At 48.6% G+C, this 20,673-nt stretch overlaps 1 protein-coding gene across 7 annotated transcripts; it reads right to left on the reverse strand.

The window, feature by feature from the left end:
• Positions 1-3,309: 3,309 nt before the first annotated feature.
• LOC109690184 (mastin-like) lies at positions 3,310-20,644 on the reverse strand. 7 transcript variants are annotated; one of them, XM_074059616.1, is made up of 6 exons: positions 20,349-20,644; positions 5,815-5,924; positions 5,616-5,638; positions 4,979-5,254; positions 3,884-4,047; positions 3,310-3,765 (listed from the first exon to the last, which is right to left on the reverse strand). In XM_074059616.1, exons 2-6 carry the CDS (start codon positions 5,844-5,846, stop codon positions 3,607-3,609), a joined length of 654 nt encoding a protein of 217 aa, XP_073915717.1. In that variant the 5' UTR covers positions 5,847-5,924; positions 20,349-20,644; the 3' UTR covers positions 3,310-3,606. The 7 variants fall into 7 exon arrangements, with proteins under 7 accessions (XP_073915717.1, XP_073915711.1, XP_073915716.1 ...); XM_074059610.1 differs by having other exon boundaries at positions 5,815-6,080; XM_074059615.1 differs by lacking the exon at positions 20,349-20,644 and adding an exon at positions 18,211-20,342.
• Positions 20,645-20,673: the final 29 nt, after the last annotated feature.

Below are 20,673 nucleotides of genomic sequence, written 5' to 3' on the forward strand. Positions count from 1 at the left end.
AGTGCCAAAAAAAGAAAAGGTTGATAATAAAAGATGGGGAAGAACTGGCCAAAAAATAGCATGATTAATTTTTTTAAATTATTATGAGTTGGATTTCATCAAATTTAAAAGCTTACACTCACCAGGAAACACCCTTAAGAAAAGAAAAACCAACCTACACACAAGGAGAAAATATTTCCAAAACAAAGTATTTGTACCCAGAACATATGAAGAGTTCTTTCTCAAAACTCCAAAATGAGAAAAGCAAAGACCCAATTAAAGAGACTATGCAAAAGACGCAAACCAACTACAAAAGAAGCAATGAGGCAGTCTTGGCTAGAAAAGGATTACCATACTGGGAGATGTTATGATTTCCCAAAGAAACCTACACATTCTGTGAGTCAAGATAAATCCCAGGGGGATTTTCTCTTACTGACTTTGATGAGAATTTCTAAAAGGAATACAGAATGATGAAAAGCCAAGAACCATGTATTCCTATGACTGTAGGTTTGTGCTGGAAAACAGAGAGGAGGGACTTCCTTCTTGCTGTTAGGACTTCTTATGAATCTGTGGTGGACCCATGATTCCTCCCACCCGACTGAGATTTGGGACTGGGGTTTGAACTCAGGGCTTCATGCTTGCAAAGAAGGCACTCACTGTACCACATGAACCACAACTCCAGTCCATTTTGTTTTTTGCTCTGGTTATTTTGGAAATGGGGGTCTCACGAACTATTTGCTGGGCTGGTCTTGAACCATGATCTTCCCAATCTCAGCCTCTTAAGTAGCTAGGATTGCAAGTATGAGCCACCAGTGCCCAGCAACTATGAGATTAATTTAACCCTGGGCAGTGTCCACTTAGGGATGAGCCTCACTAGGATCGTTTGTTCCGGTACTAAGTTGGTGTCACACTCAGTAATGTGACCCTAAGCTTGTCGTTTCCTCCCTCAGAGCCTCAATTTCCCCATCAGAAACTTATATTGGGTTAAAGGTCTTCTCCTTTGCTGGAGCCAGTGCTAATTATTGTTCAGCCTGTCCATCAACATTTACTGAGATCCATCTTTACAACACCTGTAAGATTGTTTCTAAGACCTCCATTCTCGAATCCCAGAACGTGGAGATTCTGTCTTTCCATTTCCCATTCCTCTTCCTTTTTTAGGGTTGCCAGTTGTTTTTGAGATGGCAGGATGCACTTGCTGGAGACAGGGGCTCACACATGGGGATGAACACACCTGTCTTCTCTCCAAGGACTGTACCTGCTCTGTATACCTGATTAAAAGTGGGGGAAACCTGACCTTGAGAGCAGACTTGTGCCCTAGGGCACCAGAACAAAAATCTCTCAAGCCATTGGCTTCAGGCCCTCATTTGGGATGGACATTGGGAACACAAGAAGAGCGGAGTGGACTGCAGCCTCTCCATGGGTGTCTAAAATGTTCTACCCCTCTGATGATTCCTTCTAGTGCTACAAGTGAGCCAAAGAACTCCAAAATGCTGGTACTGAATTTTGCACCAACTTGCAGTCTGATTTTTATGATGTGAAAAACAGAAGTATGACATGAATAAGTGGCTATGCATGGGTTCCTCAGCACAAAAACACTAAGAAACACTGAAAATGAGAAACCCAGCCCCCCAGACCCTGTCTGGGCCCCTTATGGAGACCCACCCTAAGCAGTCATCAGCCCCATCCAAGACCCTCCTTGGCCTGCTGGACACAGCTTTGCAAACACAGACAATTAAACAATGAGCAACAGTGGTCATTATCCAACCCAAGCCCCAGCCTCAGGCCACTGCCAGGCTCATACTGCATCACAGTGGAGCCAAGGAGCCTATAAACCCTAGAGGAGAAGCTGTGGGGCCCATGCAGCCCAAGATACAGGACCAGAGCCTCAGGACCCCAGGATCGAGAGTGAGAGCCTGGTCCTTCTCCCCAGTCAGGTCTTTAGTGCTCTCCCTCGGCCTGCAGGGCTGGGTTAAGATGGGGAACATGGGACGGGCATAGGTGGCTCATGAGTATAATCCCAGCTGCTCAGGAGGCAGAAGGCAGGAGATCATGGTTCAAAGCCAGCTTGAGCAAATAGTTTGCAAGACCCTATCTCGAAAAACCCATCACAATAGAAGGTCTGAAGGGTAGACCCTGAGTTCAAACCCCAGTACCACACACATACACACACACAAAGATGGGGAACATGGGGCCAGAGATCAGCCCCCAGGAAAGCAAAGACAGGGTTAAACACCCCAGCTGCTGCCTCCTACACCACCCTGAACAGCCCAGCAAACTGGCCACTTCCTGTCACCAGGGTCACCCCTAGATCCAGGCTTTTCAAGCAAGAGGCCTGGGAGGGGCCTTAGGCGAAATGTTTCAAGTGACCAGTGGACAAAGCCCCAGGACATAAAGTCCAGGCAAGCAGGGAGTCTTGGCCCTTTCCCAAGGAAATACAGAGGCTGACAGACCCCATTATTGGATGCCTTTAGTCTGAGGCTCTGGACACTGACTGACTAGATGGAAAGAAAGCAGGGTAGCTGGCAGATGAACTGTAGGTTACAGATAAACACCTGGTGTGACATGGTCCAATGGCCTGTACTCCCTCTCCCCATCCTCTGGGATGGGAAGGGTCTCCTCTGAAGGATTTGGGCCCCTGCTCTCTGTTAGAGCCCATATCAATCACCGAAGGCATCGATCCTTCTGCCCCTGACTCCAGCAGAGTCTGTAGGAACGGGACGCCCCACTCCCAAGAACGCACACATCACTACCCAGTACAGAAGCCTCCAAGGTTGAGGCTCCCAGAGCAAATGCCACACCCAGCAAGGCAAACTGTGGGGTGGGAGCCCTGAACCAGAGTCCAGAGCAAAAAGGCCAAACAAAGTGTCCCCACTCTGGAGGCTCTGATTCCTTTAAAAGTCAAAAGCCAGGATGAGAACCTACAATTGGAGCCAAAACTCTTGCCACCTGGACTGATTAGCCTGCTGAGCACATCACTGGGACCCCATCATAGTTCTGTCCCAAAAGAATCTGACCCGCCTAGCACTGGCAGCTTGTATTGGGAAAGCCTGGGGACACCCATGCCGACGTCTCCACTACACATGGCAGTTTGTGGCTATGACATCCACCATGAAGCCACCATCTTATCCACCTCTGTACCTGGCCCACAGGTTGATAATGAGGGAAGGAGAGAAGATGGGAGAAAGGGGAATAAGGAGGCCACCAGCCAGACTGAGCACTTGGGCCCCAACATGCCATGCCCACACCCAGCTCAATGTAGCTCCACCTGGAGGGCAGAGCTCAGAGATCCCAAGAGGACGACCCACCAGGACAAATGCACTGGGCCACATAGACACTACTTTGCTCAGTTTAATGAGACCCATGGGGTGAGCAGAAGGTAGGAGACCAAGGATTCATCCTTCTTGTACACACCCCTTTTGGGGGAGACACCAGCCTTCAGGGCCGCTCCTGTCTGTCCCTCAAGGACAGGAAGGCAATGAAGCTAAAGGGAGCAGCAGTGACCTGGAGCAGGAGCCAGGAGTGGACACACTGGATGTTGGATGGTGAGGCTGAAACAGGGAAAGACCTGGAGGGGGCACCAACAAGGAAGACTGCAGTAGGGGGGTCTCTTTCGTCACGTGGCCCCGTCTAGAGCCCAGAGAACTGGGGGACATAATGTTGGATCGAGGACGTGACGCTCATCACTCTGGTGTACACTGCAGGGAGGGAACAATGGCTACAGACATTGTCCCAGCTCACCACGCCCACCTGGACCCAGGTGCAGACCAGGGGGCCTCCGGAGTCACCCTGTGGGGAGAAGCAGGACTCAGTGAGTGCTTCCTGTGCCCCACAGCACCAGGGCTGGTGGGTCCCAGTTTCCTGGGCCAGGAGGGGAGAGAAGATGGAGGGTAGGTTGGGGCCTCACTGGACAGGGGCCATAGTTTGAGCTTCCAGCACACAGCATGTCATCCTTGATGAACTGGTGGATGTGTTTAGAAGGGAAGGCAAAGCGATAGGTGTGATCACAGTCCTTGTTCCGCATGACCTTCACCTTCACCTCCTGCAAGTGGAAGGGCCAGGGCAGTGGCTCTGCAGGGAGAAGCAGAGTAAGGCCTGGGGATCTGGGTCCTGCTTCTTGCCAAGAGTTGAGCAGTAACTGGGTGCTGGTGGCTCACGCCTGTAATCCCAGCTACTCAGGAGGCAGAGATCAGGAGGATCACGGTTCAAAGCCATTCCAGGCAAATAGTTCTTGAGACCCTATCTTGAAAAAAACCCATCACAAAAAGTGGCTGATGGAGTGGCTCCAGCAGTAAGAGTGCCTGCCTTGCAAGTATGAGGCCCTGAGTTCAAACCCAGTGCTGCCAAAAAAAAAAAAAAAAAAAACTGTGTCGGGGGGAACATAGCCATTGGAAGAGGGTGTTAAGGACTGGACACAAAGTCCATCCAACACTTGGTGTGGAATGAACGGTGTCCCTCAAAAAAAAAATCCATGCCCTAAGCCCTGTTACTTGTTGTTGTGACTATATTTGAAAGCAGGGTCCTGGCAATTGTCATTGAGTTAAGATGAGTCACATTGCATTAGAGGGACCTAAACCCGGTGACTGTTGTGTTACGGGGATAAGCTGAGCTGAGCAAAATCAGGACACGGCTGCAGGGCCACATGCAACAGAGGCAGAGATGAGGGAAATGGCCACAGCCCAGGAACCCCTGAGTCACCAATAGGATGGGAGAGGATCATCCCTCAGGGTCTGTCAAAGAAGCCAGCCACCTGGAACCCGGATTGTGGACTTGCAGCCTCCACTGCTGAGAGCAAACACTTCTGTTCTGAGCACCTACACAGTGACCTTGTTGAGGCAGCCCCAGGATGAGGAACTGTGACTTTGTGAAACCCCCAGGCCCTGTACAAGGCTGTCTCAGAAAGAAGCACCGATGAAGAATCATGGTACCCACGGTACACCCTCGTCCCCGCCACCTTCCCAACTTCAACCCATGTCCCCATGCAAAGGTCCTTAATTCTTACCTCCCACTCTGATGTCACCCCAGCCGGTCACCCAGCAAATCTTCTTCGAGGAGACTGTCAGGGACGCATCTGGGAGGGAGACTGGGTAGACGCTCTCTGACAACTTCACAGCACCCTCCAGTCTCAGCAGAGCAATGTCCCCGCCCCCCAGGACAGACAGACTCTCGTTGTACTTGGGGTGACGGATGATCTGGACCACCTTCGTCAGTCGGTCCTCTTCATAGAGCCTCAGCTGCCCGACCTGGACCTTGAAGGCGCAAGCCTCCAGATCCCCCCCTGGGGAGAAGCCACCAGGAGCCTCTCAGGGGAGGCCACGCTCAGGGGAGCCACAGACATCAATCAGCCCAAAGACTCCCTCTGCAATCTGGGGAGGGGCCCAGAAGTCCTGCCTCCATCCCCGGATGCTGCCCAAAGCACCCCACCTCCCTCTGGATTCCCTGCCTGCTCCACACCAAGGGGATGGGGCAGGTTCCACTCACGGCTCCACACAGTGGGCAGCGGTCAGCACCCACTGAGGGTGGATGTGGGAGCCGCCACACATGTGTTCCCACCGGTGACTCTTCCTGCTGTAGAACCTCAGGCTGACCTGCCAAGGGAACCTCCTGGCTGAGACAGGGCAGCCCCCAATGATACCCACCAGCTCTGGTCCTGGGGCAGGCTCTGGGGAAGCAAGTGGAGGGGCCATCAGGGGACCAAGTGGAGGTTCTCAGGGCTCAGGGGTCAGTGAGGCTCCTGGCAACTGAACGGTTCCCTGGTCTTCATGGGTGGTCCTGTGGGCCCTAGGGGCAGTGGTGAGGTCCTGGGACAGGAGGGCATGGGGTGAGGTCAGGACTTACCTTGAGTCACAGTTGTGGAGCCCCCCAGGCATGGGAAGGTCAGAAGCACCAGCCACAGCATCTTCAGAGGAAAGGCGCAGGGCCCCAGTTAATGGGACCAGCAGCTGGACCTGGTGTTTGTGGATGGAGGGTCTGAAGGAGGAGGTATTCTCACTCTCCTGGTCTCTCTGCCCTCTCCTGGCAGCTCTCAGAGCCCATTTATCTCTCATATAAAGGAAATGGGCAGGGAGAGGGCAGCCCATCTCCTGGCAGACAAAGACAGCTTTCTGGGTGAAAGAGACCAGTGGGGCAGGTGTTAACAGCTGGATCCAAGGTGTTGGGTTCCTGGCAGGACCAGGTTTGAGATCCAAAGAGATAGTAAGTGACCCCTGGGCTCTGTTTTGTAACACAGGACACCAAGGATGAAGAGGTAGTTTGAGAAGGCATGACACAGGGAAGAGCAGGGAGGGGGAAGCTGAGGGGAGTGCTTATAAGGAGGATATCTTCCTGGTTCCCAGGCCAGGCCCCCTTCCATCCTTACCTGGATCATTAACTGTCTTTGAGAATGAAGGGTTCCCTTCTGGTGGCCTAGAACCTGGCTCTCCTTTTTGGGTGTGAATCCTCTACAACTTCCAGAATGTACCCAACCCTTGAGGCTGGGGGAGGAGTCAGGGAGAGGGGCATGTCAGCAACCAGCAGACAGTGGAAGATAAACTTGGGGAGCAATGGGCAGTCATAGGTCACCTCACTGCTCTCTATCCAACACAATCAACAGGCTGGTGTGGCTCTGTGCTTCCCAGGTCTATCAACCATGAGTAAGCAGGTAGACACAGTCTTCAGTCCAATGGCCACCATCTAGGTAAATTTATTTCCTGCCTGAACTACCCTTCCTCTGGAGCCTGTGGTCAGTTTTGCTCAGATCACTGGATATGAGTGTCTCCATTAAAGGTCCAGGGACAGCTCTGCTGCTTAGATTTGCAAATGAAAAACACCAAGAAGGTGTTGGAGAGCTATGAAGGTCATGAGCACCCAGGAATTATCCACAGCCTGGTCATGGGATTCAGGCAGGTCTGCCTTTTCTCACCCTCAGGTACACAAGAAGTCAAGACAGCAGTGAGGTGATGGACCCAGGTGGGAGGTCAACAAACTTGACCCCCAGTCTATGCAAATAAGTGTTGGCTCAGCTCGGCACACAAAAGCTAATTGTTCACTTTAGGAAGTTTTAATTGAGTCACTAAACACAGTCATCAATAAAAATTAAACCACATCAACTTATGATTGAAATACTCTGTTGAAAAAGATGAAAATAGCTGATATTTAGAGTTAGGGGATGGACTTGAACAGCAAGGTGAATGTGGCAAAAGTTAGGGGATGGACTTGAACAGCAAGGTGAATGTGGCAAAGGAGAGATCAGGAGAAAGGAAGACAGGTCAAAGAGAAGTATCCAACCTGAGGAACAAAAGATGTTTTAAAAAAAAAATGTGGGCAAGGTTGCCTGTGATCATGGTCTCTGCCCAGGTGACAGCACTTTTTCCTGCCTACTTCTCTGCGGCACAGAGAATTCAAAGTGCCCAGCATCTGTCTCATGCCCCTTTAAGAGGTCAACACCTTTGATTCTGCACAGCCCAGATCTGTGAGACACATACAAACATTTACAACCATCTGAAAAAGAATTTAGCCATACTTCATGAAATTAGGTGTAATTGTGACCCCTCCTCAACATTTCCCCTCCTGGGAAGGTGACATAGAGAAAATCTTCACTGAGTATATATCCAGAGTTTTTAGGGAGGAAAGCCTCAGCTCTAGGAGTCAACTGGAGGAGGCTTGGCCACCTGTCCCCAGACTCCAATTAAAGACATGAGTAATGAACAGCAGAGAAAACAGATTTAATAGAAAATGGCCACATTGGGAAGACAGATTAAGAGATTCAGGGACTCCAAGATCATCTTCCAGGTATGACATGAGCTTAAGGTTTAAGTAGAGGAAGAACTGGGGCAGCGGACAAGAGGTGTGCATAAGTAAGCAGTCTCTGGTTAAAGATGTCGTCTGTTGATCATTATCTCAGGATGGTCAGGTTGTGCTTGGTCACAATTAGAAAGGCATTGTTGTCTCTGGGGGCAACAATGGCTCTTGTCACAAGATGTTTATCTATCAGTCCTGCCCTTCCTGGAGTCCAGACTGTGGAGTGGAGACTCAGGAGGAAAAGGTTAAAGAGGCAAAAACAGAGTCAGAAAAGGACAAATGGAGTCAGCTCAGTGACCAAGGCCCTCCTTCAAATTTGGGAGGGAGATGAGGGATGATGACGGTGGGAGAGCATCCTGGAGGACAAGGAGCAGGAGGGGGCAGCACAGCCAGATCCCTGCAGCACCTGCAGGGTGGGAGAGAGAACTCCCCTCCAGCTGTGCATTGAGGGTCCCCCCCAGCCAACACCTGGGGAGGGGAGAGTGCTAGGCTCCTGCTGATCAAAGTCCAACCAGGGAGCGCACCTAGGAATGTGAAAGATTCAGGTGCTAAGTGTGAGGGAATCAGTCTTTTCTATCAAAGTGTGTCACCATCTTAGCTGTTTGCAGTTCTGGGTTCTTGTTCTTCACTGAGCTCCATTTTCATGCCAAAATTACTGCTTACCCCACTCCCAGACTCCAAGGTTAACATTAGTCAATCGCGAGCAGATTGTACACCCAGCTCAACCAATCTGGGTACAGGGGCAGGGCCCACTGCATCAGGAATAAAAAGGAGGATAAACTCCCTGCTCTTTGTGCTTGCTGTGCCAGTGCACCTGCACACCCTTCTGCAGAAGTAAATTTTGCCTTGCTGGACAATTCTCCATTTCTGTGTCTTCAGTTGTGGCCCCAGTGGTCTTCAGGGGTCTTATTTCTAACAATTGGGAGGCTTGTCCAGGATAATTCCATCCGGGAGAGATGCTGGGAAGTCCTTTCTCCCAAGGGAGATGCATCCCTCCACCTTGTGGTGGTGGCGCTGAGGTATTGGGTGACCAGCACTCTTGGACTGGAAATTCATTCTGGGACTGAGTTATCTCGGCAACCCAGGGGAAAAGGGCCTTAGCAAGCACTGCGGCAAACAAACGATTCCGTGCACGGACCAAGGTTAAGACATATCACCAATTGGTGAGGTATTCCTTGGTGGTCAGGGAAGATTTCAGAAGTTGTGTGAGAGTGAATGAAACATGTCTGAGACGTGGGGTGAGTGTGGAGTCCCAATCCACAGTTCCGTAGATACCCAGGCAACTACATACAGCTTATTGGCAGTCCATGAGGACCTAGTCAGGGGCTTTCATCCCTCTGCTTATTGCCAAGTAGCACCACCAAGTGGATCTCGTCACACAAGGGAATTGGTGGGAGAAGGAAGAAATGCATGGGGTAGTGTGCGAGACATCTCCAGAAAATGAGGGAGGCTGAGCATCCACTGGGTGCTCTCACCAACCAGGTAGACTGGGATGGGGACACCACAAGTAAAAAGAGCTCTAAGGAAGATGAAACTAAAAATAAAATCCCATCAGACAGTCCACTAGGACAGATGTTAAAATATTGGTCTGATAATCCTTGAACCAAAGGTAAAAAGAAGCAGCAAATGATCAAATATTGCTGCTTTATCTGGACCCAGGGACCCATTCTCAAACCTGTCATTTTCTGGCCAAAATTTGGATCAGATGAGGGCTGGGTCTCCCAATTACTTATTGACTATGTTAAACAAGAGTTCCGGGAGTCAGGAAGAGATTGAGCATGCCCTCCGTTGGAGACAGGGACCCATGGTTCTCTTTCCCTCAAAATTAGGAAAGGGGGATAAAACTGAGCCGAAGGAAACCTCCCTCAAGTGGGACCCCCTTTCCTGTTTACCTCCCCCTTATAATCCAGAAGCCTTGACTTTTCAGGCAGAATCCAAAGATCAGGATGGAGACTCTGCCTCAGGAGCCTCTGAAGGTCCAACCTGAGCTGCCTTCTGAGCCTCCAAGTGACTCCCTGTCAGCTTTGGCCCCACCTTCAAGTCACGGTTCATCCTTTTTGGGGCTCAGAAGAGAACTCCAACAATGTCAGAGGGATATTCAGAATCTCTCCTTTCCCCCATCACCCAAAATGCATTCACAGACCTTTTACCACTCAGAGAGGTACCAACTGGAGGTGGAAACTGGTTTTATTGAAGCCACACTGAGTGGCACAGAAGTCTAAAATTTAAAGAGAGAATTAAAATCACTTTTAGAAGACCCACATGAAGTTGTGGATCAACTTGACTAGGCCCTCAAACTTACACCTAGGTAGAACTTATGTCTATTTTGGGGATCCTATTTTCTGGGGAGGACAGAGCTATGACTGGGAAGGCTGCCATGGCCACATGGGAAAGAAAGCCCCAGCGTTCAGCCTGCAGACAGGAAATTTCCCCTTGAGGACCCTCATTGGAATAATAACGATCCTGCCAACAGAAGGGAGATTGGGATTTGAGAAATATGATCAATAAAGGAATCCAGGAATCTGTTCCCCAGTCCCAAAGCCTAGCCAAAGCCTTTGATGTACAACAAGGAAAGAATGAGGGACCTGCTGACTTTCTTCACAGGCTAACAGACCAAATGAGAAAATATTCAAGTTTAAAGTTAAATGACCCCCTGGGACAGGGAATGCTAAAACTTCATTTTGTGACCAATTGTTGGCTAGATACTGTAAAGAAATAACAAAAGATAGAAAACCGGAGGTACAAAACCTTGGAGGAATTATTAAGAGAGGTGCAAAAGGTTTATGTGAGACAAGATGAAGAAAGGGAAACAAAAAGTTAAGATCATGTTGTCCACAATCAGGCAGATTACTCAAGAGAAAAATACTTTTCAAAGAGTTGGAAACTCTAGAAAGGAAGGCCAAGCTCATAGCCTCAGGGAGAAAGGAAGAGAACAGATGCTACCAGTGTGGGAAGTCAGCACATTTCAATCAAGAATGTCCGGAGGGAAAGAAGATAATTCCCCTTATGGCCTTTGAGAAAGAATAGGGGGTAGGGGCTCTTTTATGTGGATGGGTCCTACAGGGAGCTCTTAATAAATTTAAAAGTAGGACCCAAAGAAAAAGAAATCACCTTTTGGTTGACTCCAGAGCAGCCAGGTTATCTTTTACTATGCCCTGCCCACAGGGCTGTCCCTGTCCTCAGGGCAGCTCCCAATTTCAGGAGTAAAGGGAGAGGAATTTCATGTCTCCCTCTTCAAAGGTACCCAGGTAAAATTCCAAGATCAGGTGGCATGGATTGATCTCCTTTTTGTACCTAAGACTGGGCTCAATCTTTTAGGAAGAGACTTAATGTCTGAGCTGGGCATAGAAATAAAAGTTACAGAAAATAATTTTAAGATTTCATTAAATTCGATGACAGCACAAAGTGAGGACCAAATTCTCCCCAAGGTCTGGACTGGGGATGGGAACAGGGGAGGGCTACAGATTCCCCCAGTTCATATTGACCTGAAAACTCCTGCTGAGACAATATGAAGGAAACAATACCCTGTACCCCTGGAAGGGAGGCTGGGCCTGAAACCCTAATCAAGGGGCTAATTAAGCCCTGTACGTTCCCTTTTAACACCCCATCCTGCCAGTCAGGAAGTCAGATGGATCTTGTTAGCTGGTACATGACCTCCTTCCAGGCCATTAATACACATTGTTCGCAGCAGGCACCCAGTAGTCCCAAACCCCTATAGTCTCCTCAATAAAACACCTCCAGATCATCGATGGTTTAGTGTTGTAGATTTAAAGGATGCAGTCTGGGCCCGACCCCTGGCAGAGGGTAGTAAGGACATCTTTGCCTCTGAATGGGAGAACCCTCAGACAGGGAGAAAGCAAAATACAGATGGACAATCCTTCCACAAGTTTTCACTGACTCCCCTAACCTATTTGGCTAGGTCTCAGAACAAGTGCTGGAGGAATTTGCCTTTTCCACCCAGATGAATTTATTACAATATGGGGGTGATCTTCTTTATCTGGACTTACTGAGAAAGAGGTGACAGACACTACAACCAGTCTCCTAAACTTCGTGGGCCACCAAGGATTAAGAATCTCAAAAACTAAGTTGTAATTTGTTGAAGAAGAGGTGAAATATTTGGGACATTTGATTAGCAAGGAAAAATGAAGATTAGGTCCTAAGAGAATAGAGGGGATTACTGGTATGCTTCTACCAGAGACCAAAAGAGAACGTCAAAATTTTCTGCATTTAATTGGATATTTCAGATTGTGGATAGACTCTTATGCTCTCAGGACCAAAACCCTTTATTCCAAACTTGTGGAAGAGAACCCAATCTTTTATGTTGGGAGCAAGAGGAAGTCCAGATAATAGAAAGCCTTAAACAGTCCTTAATCACAGGTAGCCCTTGTATTGGCCTTACCTTCCCTAGAGAAGGTACATTTGTTAATATAGATAAGGGAATAGCACTTGGGGTCCTCACTCAAGAGCATCGAGGAAAGAAAAAACCTGTGGCCTATTTATCCAAATTTCTGGCCCTGTAACCTGAGGATGGCCAGAATATATTCAAGCAGTTGGCCCTATTGACTGAAGAAAGTCAAAAATTAACTTTTGGAGGGTCCCTAATAGCTAGCATACCCCACCAGGTCAGAACTATTCTTCAGCAGAAAGTAGGAAGATGGCTGACTGACTCCAGGATATTAAAACATGACACGATCCTACTGGAAAGGAATGACTTGGTCCTCACCACCGAAAACTATTTAAACCCAGCGGAATTTCTGCTGGGAGGGAAAGCCCAGGACCCTATGGGGTATTGCTTTCTGGATCTTATCAAATACCAGACCAAAATCAGACCCGATCTCAGGGAAACTCCCTTTCTGGATGGACTTAGGCTGTTTGTGGATGGTTCCTCTACAGTTATTCAAGGAAAAAAGACATAATGGATATTCAGTGGTAGATGGAGTCAGATTAAAAGTTACTGAATCAGGGAGGTTACCCAATAATTGCTCTCCCCAAACCTAAATATGCATTTGGGGTAGCACATACTTTTGGGAAAATATGGGCTGAAAGATTAATAGTAAAGGATAGGAGCTGGTTCTGGTACCCAAGCAGCTAATAATCAAGTTGCTAGAGAATCTTATGCTTCCTGAGGAGAGTCCATGTCCCAGGGCATCAATGAGGCAACTCCCCTGAGGTGCAGGGAAACAATTTAGCTGATGAAGCTGCAAGCCCAGAGATACCAATACTACACCTCACTCCTGTCATTCAGACCTGGTCCTTAACCCCTGTTTTCACTCACCAGGAGAAAGCTCAATTTGGGAAGCTGGGTGCCTCCCAGACCTTGGAAGGGAAATGGCTCATTCCAGATGGGAGGAAAGTACTTTCCAAACCTATCATGAAAGAGATATTAACCCAATTACACCAAAGAAGTCATGGGGTGTGGGGGGGGGAGGTTCCAGGCTATGTGTGGTGCCATTCTCAGAGTTTATGAACATCCAGAAATCCATACTCTAGGAAAACAGATTTCTGAAGGCTGTCTAACTTGCAGGAAGGCTCACAAACAGGCCTTAATCAATGGAGTAGTTAAGATGCTTTTAGACGATATAATTCCTTGGTTTGGACTTATTGAAAATATAGACTCAGACAACGGGAGTCACTTCACAGCTAACATAATCAGAGGATTGGCGAGGGCTCTAGGTATCAGGTGGGAATATCATACTCCATGGCACCCACCCTCTTTGGGAAAAGTTGAAAGAATGAGTCAGACCTTAAAAAGACAACTGACTAAACTAGTTCTTGAGACCAGACTACCCTGGATCAAATGCCTACCTCTAGCCTCACTCAGAATTAGGACTGCACTCTGGAAGGACACAGGACTTTCTCCTTATGAAATGTTATATGTTTTACCCTATTTGGACTGGCCCTCTGGCCTCCCCTCCTTTGAAACAAAAGATCAGGTTCTCTGGAATTATATGCTCAGTCTCTCTTGAGCTCTGTCATCCCTTAGGCAACAGGGACTGCTGGCCCAGACTCCTCCACTTGAATTTCCAGTGCATCCATACTGACCAAGAGATTATATTCTGATCTGGAATTGGAGTGGAGAGAAGCTCCAGCTACCCTGGGAGGGACCTTATCAGGTGTTACTCACTACTGGGATAGCAGGGTGGACCTCTGAGAAGGGATGGACATGCCATACCCGAATAAAATGAGCTCCCAAGGAGGAACGATGGACTGTGTCTTCAAGTCCTGGCAACACAAAAATAACCTTAAAGAGGCTGTACTAGGGTTGTTATTCCTTTTCCATTTGAGAAACTGTCAGTATATCAGCATCACTCAGACCTCTTCTCCTCTAGCTACTGAGTTTATAATGCCTGTGGAGAGCTTGAGAGTCAGTGTTACATCCATAGCAGAGCTAAATGTGTCCAGACCCTGCCCCTGGTGACTGAAAAGGTAGTTATGAAAGTGGTTATGGTCTGTGTTCCATATGGTCAATGATAGGATTGACAACTACACCTGGGGCATATGTCTTACCAAGCTAGGGGATGACACAAGGGAAGGAAAAATGGGGTAAGGAGTTAAGGGAAAAATCCAGCTTAAGAAAGTTACTCCCCCTCCTAATTGTCAATCCCTCCAATGTAACCCCCTTAGACTTATCATAAATGATCTCCATTCTATGACTACAGAGCCATCTGTCTTAAGGCACTACTGATAAGAGCTGATCTTATTGGGGACACTGATCTTATAGGCTCATTTCTCTTAAAATTGCTCAAAGAATCTGCTACCACAGCACCCCCTAGTGCCCTCCCCCCAGCTCCATCATAATCAGTCCAGGATAACTATAGTGGAAGTCAAAGATCTAATACAGACTATAGCTCTTAAAACTCATTATAGGGAAATGAATGACTGCTTGGAATGGATTAAATATTCTGTCCACCCTTTAAACAAAATCGATTGCTACATATGTGCAACAGGAAGACCAGAACCCCAAGTTGTCCCCTTCCCTCTGGGATGGACCACTGACCCTGCTGGAATGGCATGCATGACTGCCTGAGGAGAGCATATTGTGAAAAGCCTATGAGATCTGGGCATAAGCAAGGTGAGATGTGGCTTAATTACGTTTACCTGTAGGCAGAGATAGGCACAGCCCTGGCCACAAACAGAAAAAACAGAACAGCTGTGTCTCCTAAGCTGTGTTCAGAGCAACAGGAACACAGGTTTCTCCTGTTGCAATGTCATGCCCCTCCCCAAGAACCACTACTCCACCCTGTTTGCCACTGTTCATAAAAGACCCCTGAAGGAGGAAGAGGGGCTTTTGGCTGAGGCTTTTGCTTTTTGCCTTAGGTTTTTAGTTTGGGCTTTGGAGGGCTTTTGGGGCTTTTGCTTTTGCTTTGGGCTTTCTGGTTCAGGAAGCTTTAGGAAGGGAAAAGAATTACTGAAGGGAAAAGAATTGCAGGAGAATTGCTGAATGGAAAAGTATGGCTAAAGAGGGGTTGATAGAAAGTCTGCACCAAGAACTTTAACACAGGCCTTAGAAAGCTAAGCCAAAGAAAGAACTTTAACATAGGCTTTAGAAGCTGAAGAAAAACCAAAGAGAACATGGGACGGTGCAAGACAGAGGACCGAGACTTTGCAAGTCTGAGCACCAGAGGCTTTAAGAAAGCTAAAGAGAGGATGCTAAAGAAAAGCTGCAAGCCTGGGGGCAAAAGACTTTAAGAGTGATTAGGCTAAAGATAAGCTAAGAGAAAACATGGGACAAAGCAAGTCTAAGGAAAGAGGTTTTAAAGAACTGCAAGGATCAAGGCCTTAAAGAATCAAGAGAGGAAAGAAGCAATGAGGGTTGGGCGTCTTCACCCGAGTGCCCAACACACCTAACCTCACTTTCTGTCTGTCTATCCTCTGTCTTTTCTGACTCTCCAGTCGCCCCCTAGTTAAGCTCAGTTAGGCTCAGTAATAACCAGGAGCGAGAGAGAAATCTCACCGTAACAAGGGAGGGAGCAAAAAATAGCGCCCCCTCCAACTGCCCTCTTCCAAGAACAGACAGTCTTGGGCAATGGGTCTTGCAAGACATTGTCACTACTGTTTCCCACAATTAATGACCATGACAGACTAAAGCTACCTTGGTCGATTAGACCCCCATCTCAAAGCTCTAACTTTGCCTCTTGTCTCTCTAGGTGGGGGAAAGGGTTAGAGTTTCTGGGAAATGCATCTGGGTGCAGCGAAGGCTGATTCTTTGAAGAGATGAGCAATAAGAATAAAGAATTGCTGATTCTTTGAAGAGATGAGCAATAAGTCTGCTCTAATTGTCACCAGGGCAGATGTCTGGTGGAATTGCAGTGAATCTTTACCTGAGACTCTTCCAGTCAAATGGAGAGGGACTTGCACTTTAGTCCAATTGGCTATACCTTTCGCCCTGGCATTCCAGAAACCCAAACCTTCCCTAACCAAGCAAAGACAGAAATGAAATCTTGTTTCCCCTGGAGGGTTGTTTGATCCCATGTCTACACAAATGCCATTGGGGTACCATAAGGAGTCCCTGATGAATTCAAAGCAAGGAATCAAATAGCATCAGGAGTTGAATCAGCACAATTCCGGATTGGATTAACTATATCTATTATAACCAAAAGAGATTTGTCAACTATACTAGGGATACAGTAAAGGGAATTGCAGAACAAATAGGCCCCATCGATGGCTTTAGACATGATTCTGGCAGAAAAGTGGGAGAGGTAATGTGTCCTGATTGGAGGTGAATGTTGCACATTGATCTCCAACTACACAGCTCCGGATGGGACCATAGCCAAGGCTCTCCAAGGCCTGACAGCCCTATCAAATAACTGGCTAAGAACTCATGGATAAATGACCCCCTTACTAACTGGCTAGAACAATGGGTTGGAAAATGGAAGGGAGTGATGATCTCAATCTTAACATCCCTCATTGTTGTATTTGGGGCAGTGGCTTTAATTGGGTATTGTGTTATACCATGTATACAAGAATGAATTCTTGGACTCATAGAAACCCCTGTATCATACCAATTGTTGTTGAGTACAGCTGACAAGAGTCAAATAATGTTAAATGAGTTTAAAGAAAAGAATGAAAAATAAAAACAGGAGGAACTGTGATGGAAGCAGCCTTTTCTATCAGTGTGTCGCCATCTTAGCTGCTTGCAGTTCTGGGTTCTTGTTCACTGAGCTCCATTTTCACGCTGAAATTACTATCTACCCCACCCTCAGACTCCACGTGTAATATTAGCCAATCATGAACAGATTGCACCTGAGTAAAGAGGCAGGACTCACTGTGCCAGTGCACCTGAGCAGCCTTCTGCACAAGTAAATTTTGCCTTGCTGGGACAATTCTCCATTTCTGTGTCTTCAATTGTGACCCCAGTGGTCTTTGGGGGGGGTGTCTTATTTCTAACGTAAGTCTCAGTGCAGAGAGCAGGGACATTGTCCATTTTCTCATACACTCCAGATCTGTCTTATTCGGCCAGCTCAGTCCACACTGTTCAATTGAGGCTTCAGTTACTTGCTCAGTCAACAAATAAGGACTGAGCACCCAAATGCCAGGCAGTGGGGCACACAGACAAATGGCCCAGCCATCCTGGAGCTGGTATTCTCCTGGGGAGGACCAAGACCTGAACAAGATTAACAGGAAGTCTCCACCCAGAGAACAGGTTCTTAAGGCAAATTACCTGTGCCTCCATAGATTAGTCGATGCTGTGGACATTATATACCCCCAAAACACCTACAGGTGAGCAGGCCAGTACCATGCATGTGTGTGTATGCACTCACATTTATATGCACAAAATCGTGAACCACTTCCATACACCCTAACACCTACCTAAGAAGCTTAAGTTTAAGAGGTTGGCCTGGGTGGATCTACAAATCAGGTCAGTCAGGAGCCCAGCCCTCACCTGCAGGGCATTCAGGTATGGGGAAACAGGTCTGACTTGCAGCCCCACCCTTGGCCCCTCCTCACCCCCCGTGTGGCTGAGAGGAGTAGCCACAGCCCTGGGCCACTCACAGGGCATTTTAGATACCAGTTAGTGCCCGCGACTTGGCATCTCAACACAACTGACCTTAGCTCACGCAGCAGATGCAGCTCTGGGCTCAGGCCCATGGTGTCTGTGAAGGGGGTCCCCGCTGGCTCAGCACTGAGCCTAGCCCAAGCCAGCTAGTCCCACCCTAGTGTGTTTTCCCCAAAGCACTAATGTCCCCCAACAAAGCCATCAGAGGGTGGCAGAGAGCCAAGGCTGTGGCCCCTGGAGGGTCCCCGTGCAGACTCTGAACATCCTTGGATTCTGGACACATGGGTCATAGGGGCATTGCTTGAATTCCTATCAACCTTTGTCCAGCTGGAGTCCATTCAAGTTCTCCTGAACTCTGACACCTTCTTTAACAAACCTCCCTGATTTCCTTCACCAGTGTCCAGGTGCCTCTGCTGGACTCTTGGTGCCACCTCTTAACCCCAACGTAGCCTTCTTACCTCTCCTAATGGCTCATCTGCCCAGAGCTTCAGACACACTGGCTCAGCAAAGACTCCCACACATGTCTCCAGCACTCTCCCCTGCAGACCCAGCCTCCCGCATCCTCAAATGCTCCACCAGCTGCCTGAGATCCGGGCGCTGGGACCTAGGGGAGGTAGCAAGGAGCTCCCAGCCTACCACTGGCCTTGAGGAGATAGCATGCAGGCCGAGAGGACCACAGGAGCAAAGACAGGAATGTAGAAGTGGACGTGTGTGCAGGGACATGGGCTCAATCAGACATCTGCTGTCTGAGGACCTCTGGGAAGAAGTTAGACCAAAAGACTACAAGCGGAGCACAAGGCTCCAGAGGTGGGTGCGGCCTGTGCACCTGTAGGGCACCCTGGTCGTTCATGCAGTGTGCAGCTCTCTTCCATTCTCTTGGAGGAGCCCTGGCAGTGAATGTGTTCTCCACCAGAAAACAAACACAGACCAGTGCTTGCCTCCCTCCTTCCTGGGCTCAACATACACTCAGTGAACGAATGGATGAATGAAGAGCCAGCCTGGAGCAGCCAGGAGACCAGGCTCCACACATCCTGGTCCCTGGGGTCTTCCATCAGTTTGGAAGCTCATAGCCAAAGACTTCTAGCTCCAAGACAGATATTAAATGACTACAAAGTAGTGGGGGGGCATCACAACTCCACCAGACGGTCCCTTGTTCTCTGCAGCTGGGGCAGGTCAGCCGCTTATCATTCTCATCTCTCAGCACTCTGTTACCAGGCCCGAGCAGAACTGGAGACTTGTCCCCACATTCCAGCAGTTAAACGGGGACACCTAACTGAGGCCAGACCACAGCCAGGTTCTGAGCACCCAGCCTGGTCTCTTTGGGGACAGTGGCAATTTGGCACTTGGCATCCTCAGGGATGGGGCAGAGAAACAATCGAAGCTCAGGTCATGGTCCAAACAGAGAGCATCCTGGACTTTGTACCTACTCTCTGCTTATCTACTGGCGAGGGCTCAGTGAGCCTGGTGACCACTGACCAGGTTGCCTGCTCCGACATGAAGGACAGGGACATTATACCTTAAGGCTGCCTACACTTCGTCTGGGATGCTAGGTGAGCTCTGTGCCTACTGGGCTAGGACAGAGTCGAAGGACACAGGGTGGGTGTTCGAGAGGTGTCCCCAGCACAGCAGGATCAGGACCACAGCTACCTACCACATCTTCTGAAAGCCTCTGCCTGGCTAGGCTGGGCCACAGGGCAGAGGAGGCCCTGAAGGTCGAGGGTGTGGCCTCAATGGGAGGAAGCAAAGGGTGTCTGGACCCGGGGTGGAGAGGGGAGGCCTTGCTTTTGTTGTTGGATTGTAGATTTTTTAAATATATATTCTAGATATTGATCCCTTAGCAGGTATAAAGACATTTGCAAATACTTTCTCCTGTTCTGGGGGCCGTCTTTTGACTGTCTTGATAATGTTGATGCACATGTTTTTCATTTTGATAAAGTCCAATTAGTCTAATTTTGCTTTTGTTGCTTGTACTTTTGGTGTCTTATCTAATAAATCACTGCCAAACAGTGTCAAGCTTTCTGTTTTCTTTCAAGAGTTTTATAGTTTTAGTTCTGTTTTAGGTCTTGGCTAGATCCACTTTGGGCTAGTTTTTATATAAGGTGTGAGGTAAGAGTCCAACTTCATTCTTTTGCTTGTACATCTTCTTTTCTTGAAACCAGCCCTAGAAACAGTGGCCCCTGCTTACAACCCTTTGTATACAGAGTTCGGTCCCCAACAGGCCAAGGAAGGAGAACCCAGGAGAGCCGGGTCCTTCCTCTCACTTCAGGCAGTGCCACACTTACTAATCCCTCTTTCAAGGGGGCTGTGCACAGCACCCAGAATCCTTCCTCACCATTTTATCTTCACTGATTCTGCACAGTGAAGCCCTTCACCCCTTCTAAGCCTTGGTTTCTCCTTTGTACCGAAGTACCTGGCCCCAATCAAATCAACAGACCTCTGAGAATGGTGTGCTGGGTGGGATGCAGGCTGCTCAGAGGGTGTCTGGCCTGAGGATCCCAGAACTGAGATAGCCTCCTGCCCCACTCTAAAGCCAAGTGACCCCTTCCTTCGAACCAATCCCAACACTCCATCCAGCAAGAGGGTCTTTGGACCTCACCTCTCTGTCCACCAGGACGTTCACAGTGCTAGTTGGAATTCAGCACTCAAGACTGCAGGCAAGTGTCTCTCCTCCATCTGCTCACCACACACAGAGTGGGAAGCAGGGGCTGGTCTTGCTTTTGTTCCACAACCTTCTGCAACTTCCCTTGCCCTCCTACCCCCATCAGACTCAGTTCCTTCACAACCATATGCCACATGGAGTTTGCCTCCTCAAACTACACTCCTCATGACCCCTTCAAGCCACCCCCACCTGACCAGCCCTGCCCTCTTTCTGCCCATGACTGGCACTGGGCAGAAAGCACCAGGCCAGGCTCAACTGCGGA

This window comes from Castor canadensis, chromosome 17 (assembly GCF_047511655.1).
Source record: "Castor canadensis chromosome 17, mCasCan1.hap1v2, whole genome shotgun sequence".
Classification (NCBI taxonomy): Eukaryota; Metazoa; Chordata; class Mammalia; order Rodentia; family Castoridae; genus Castor; species Castor canadensis.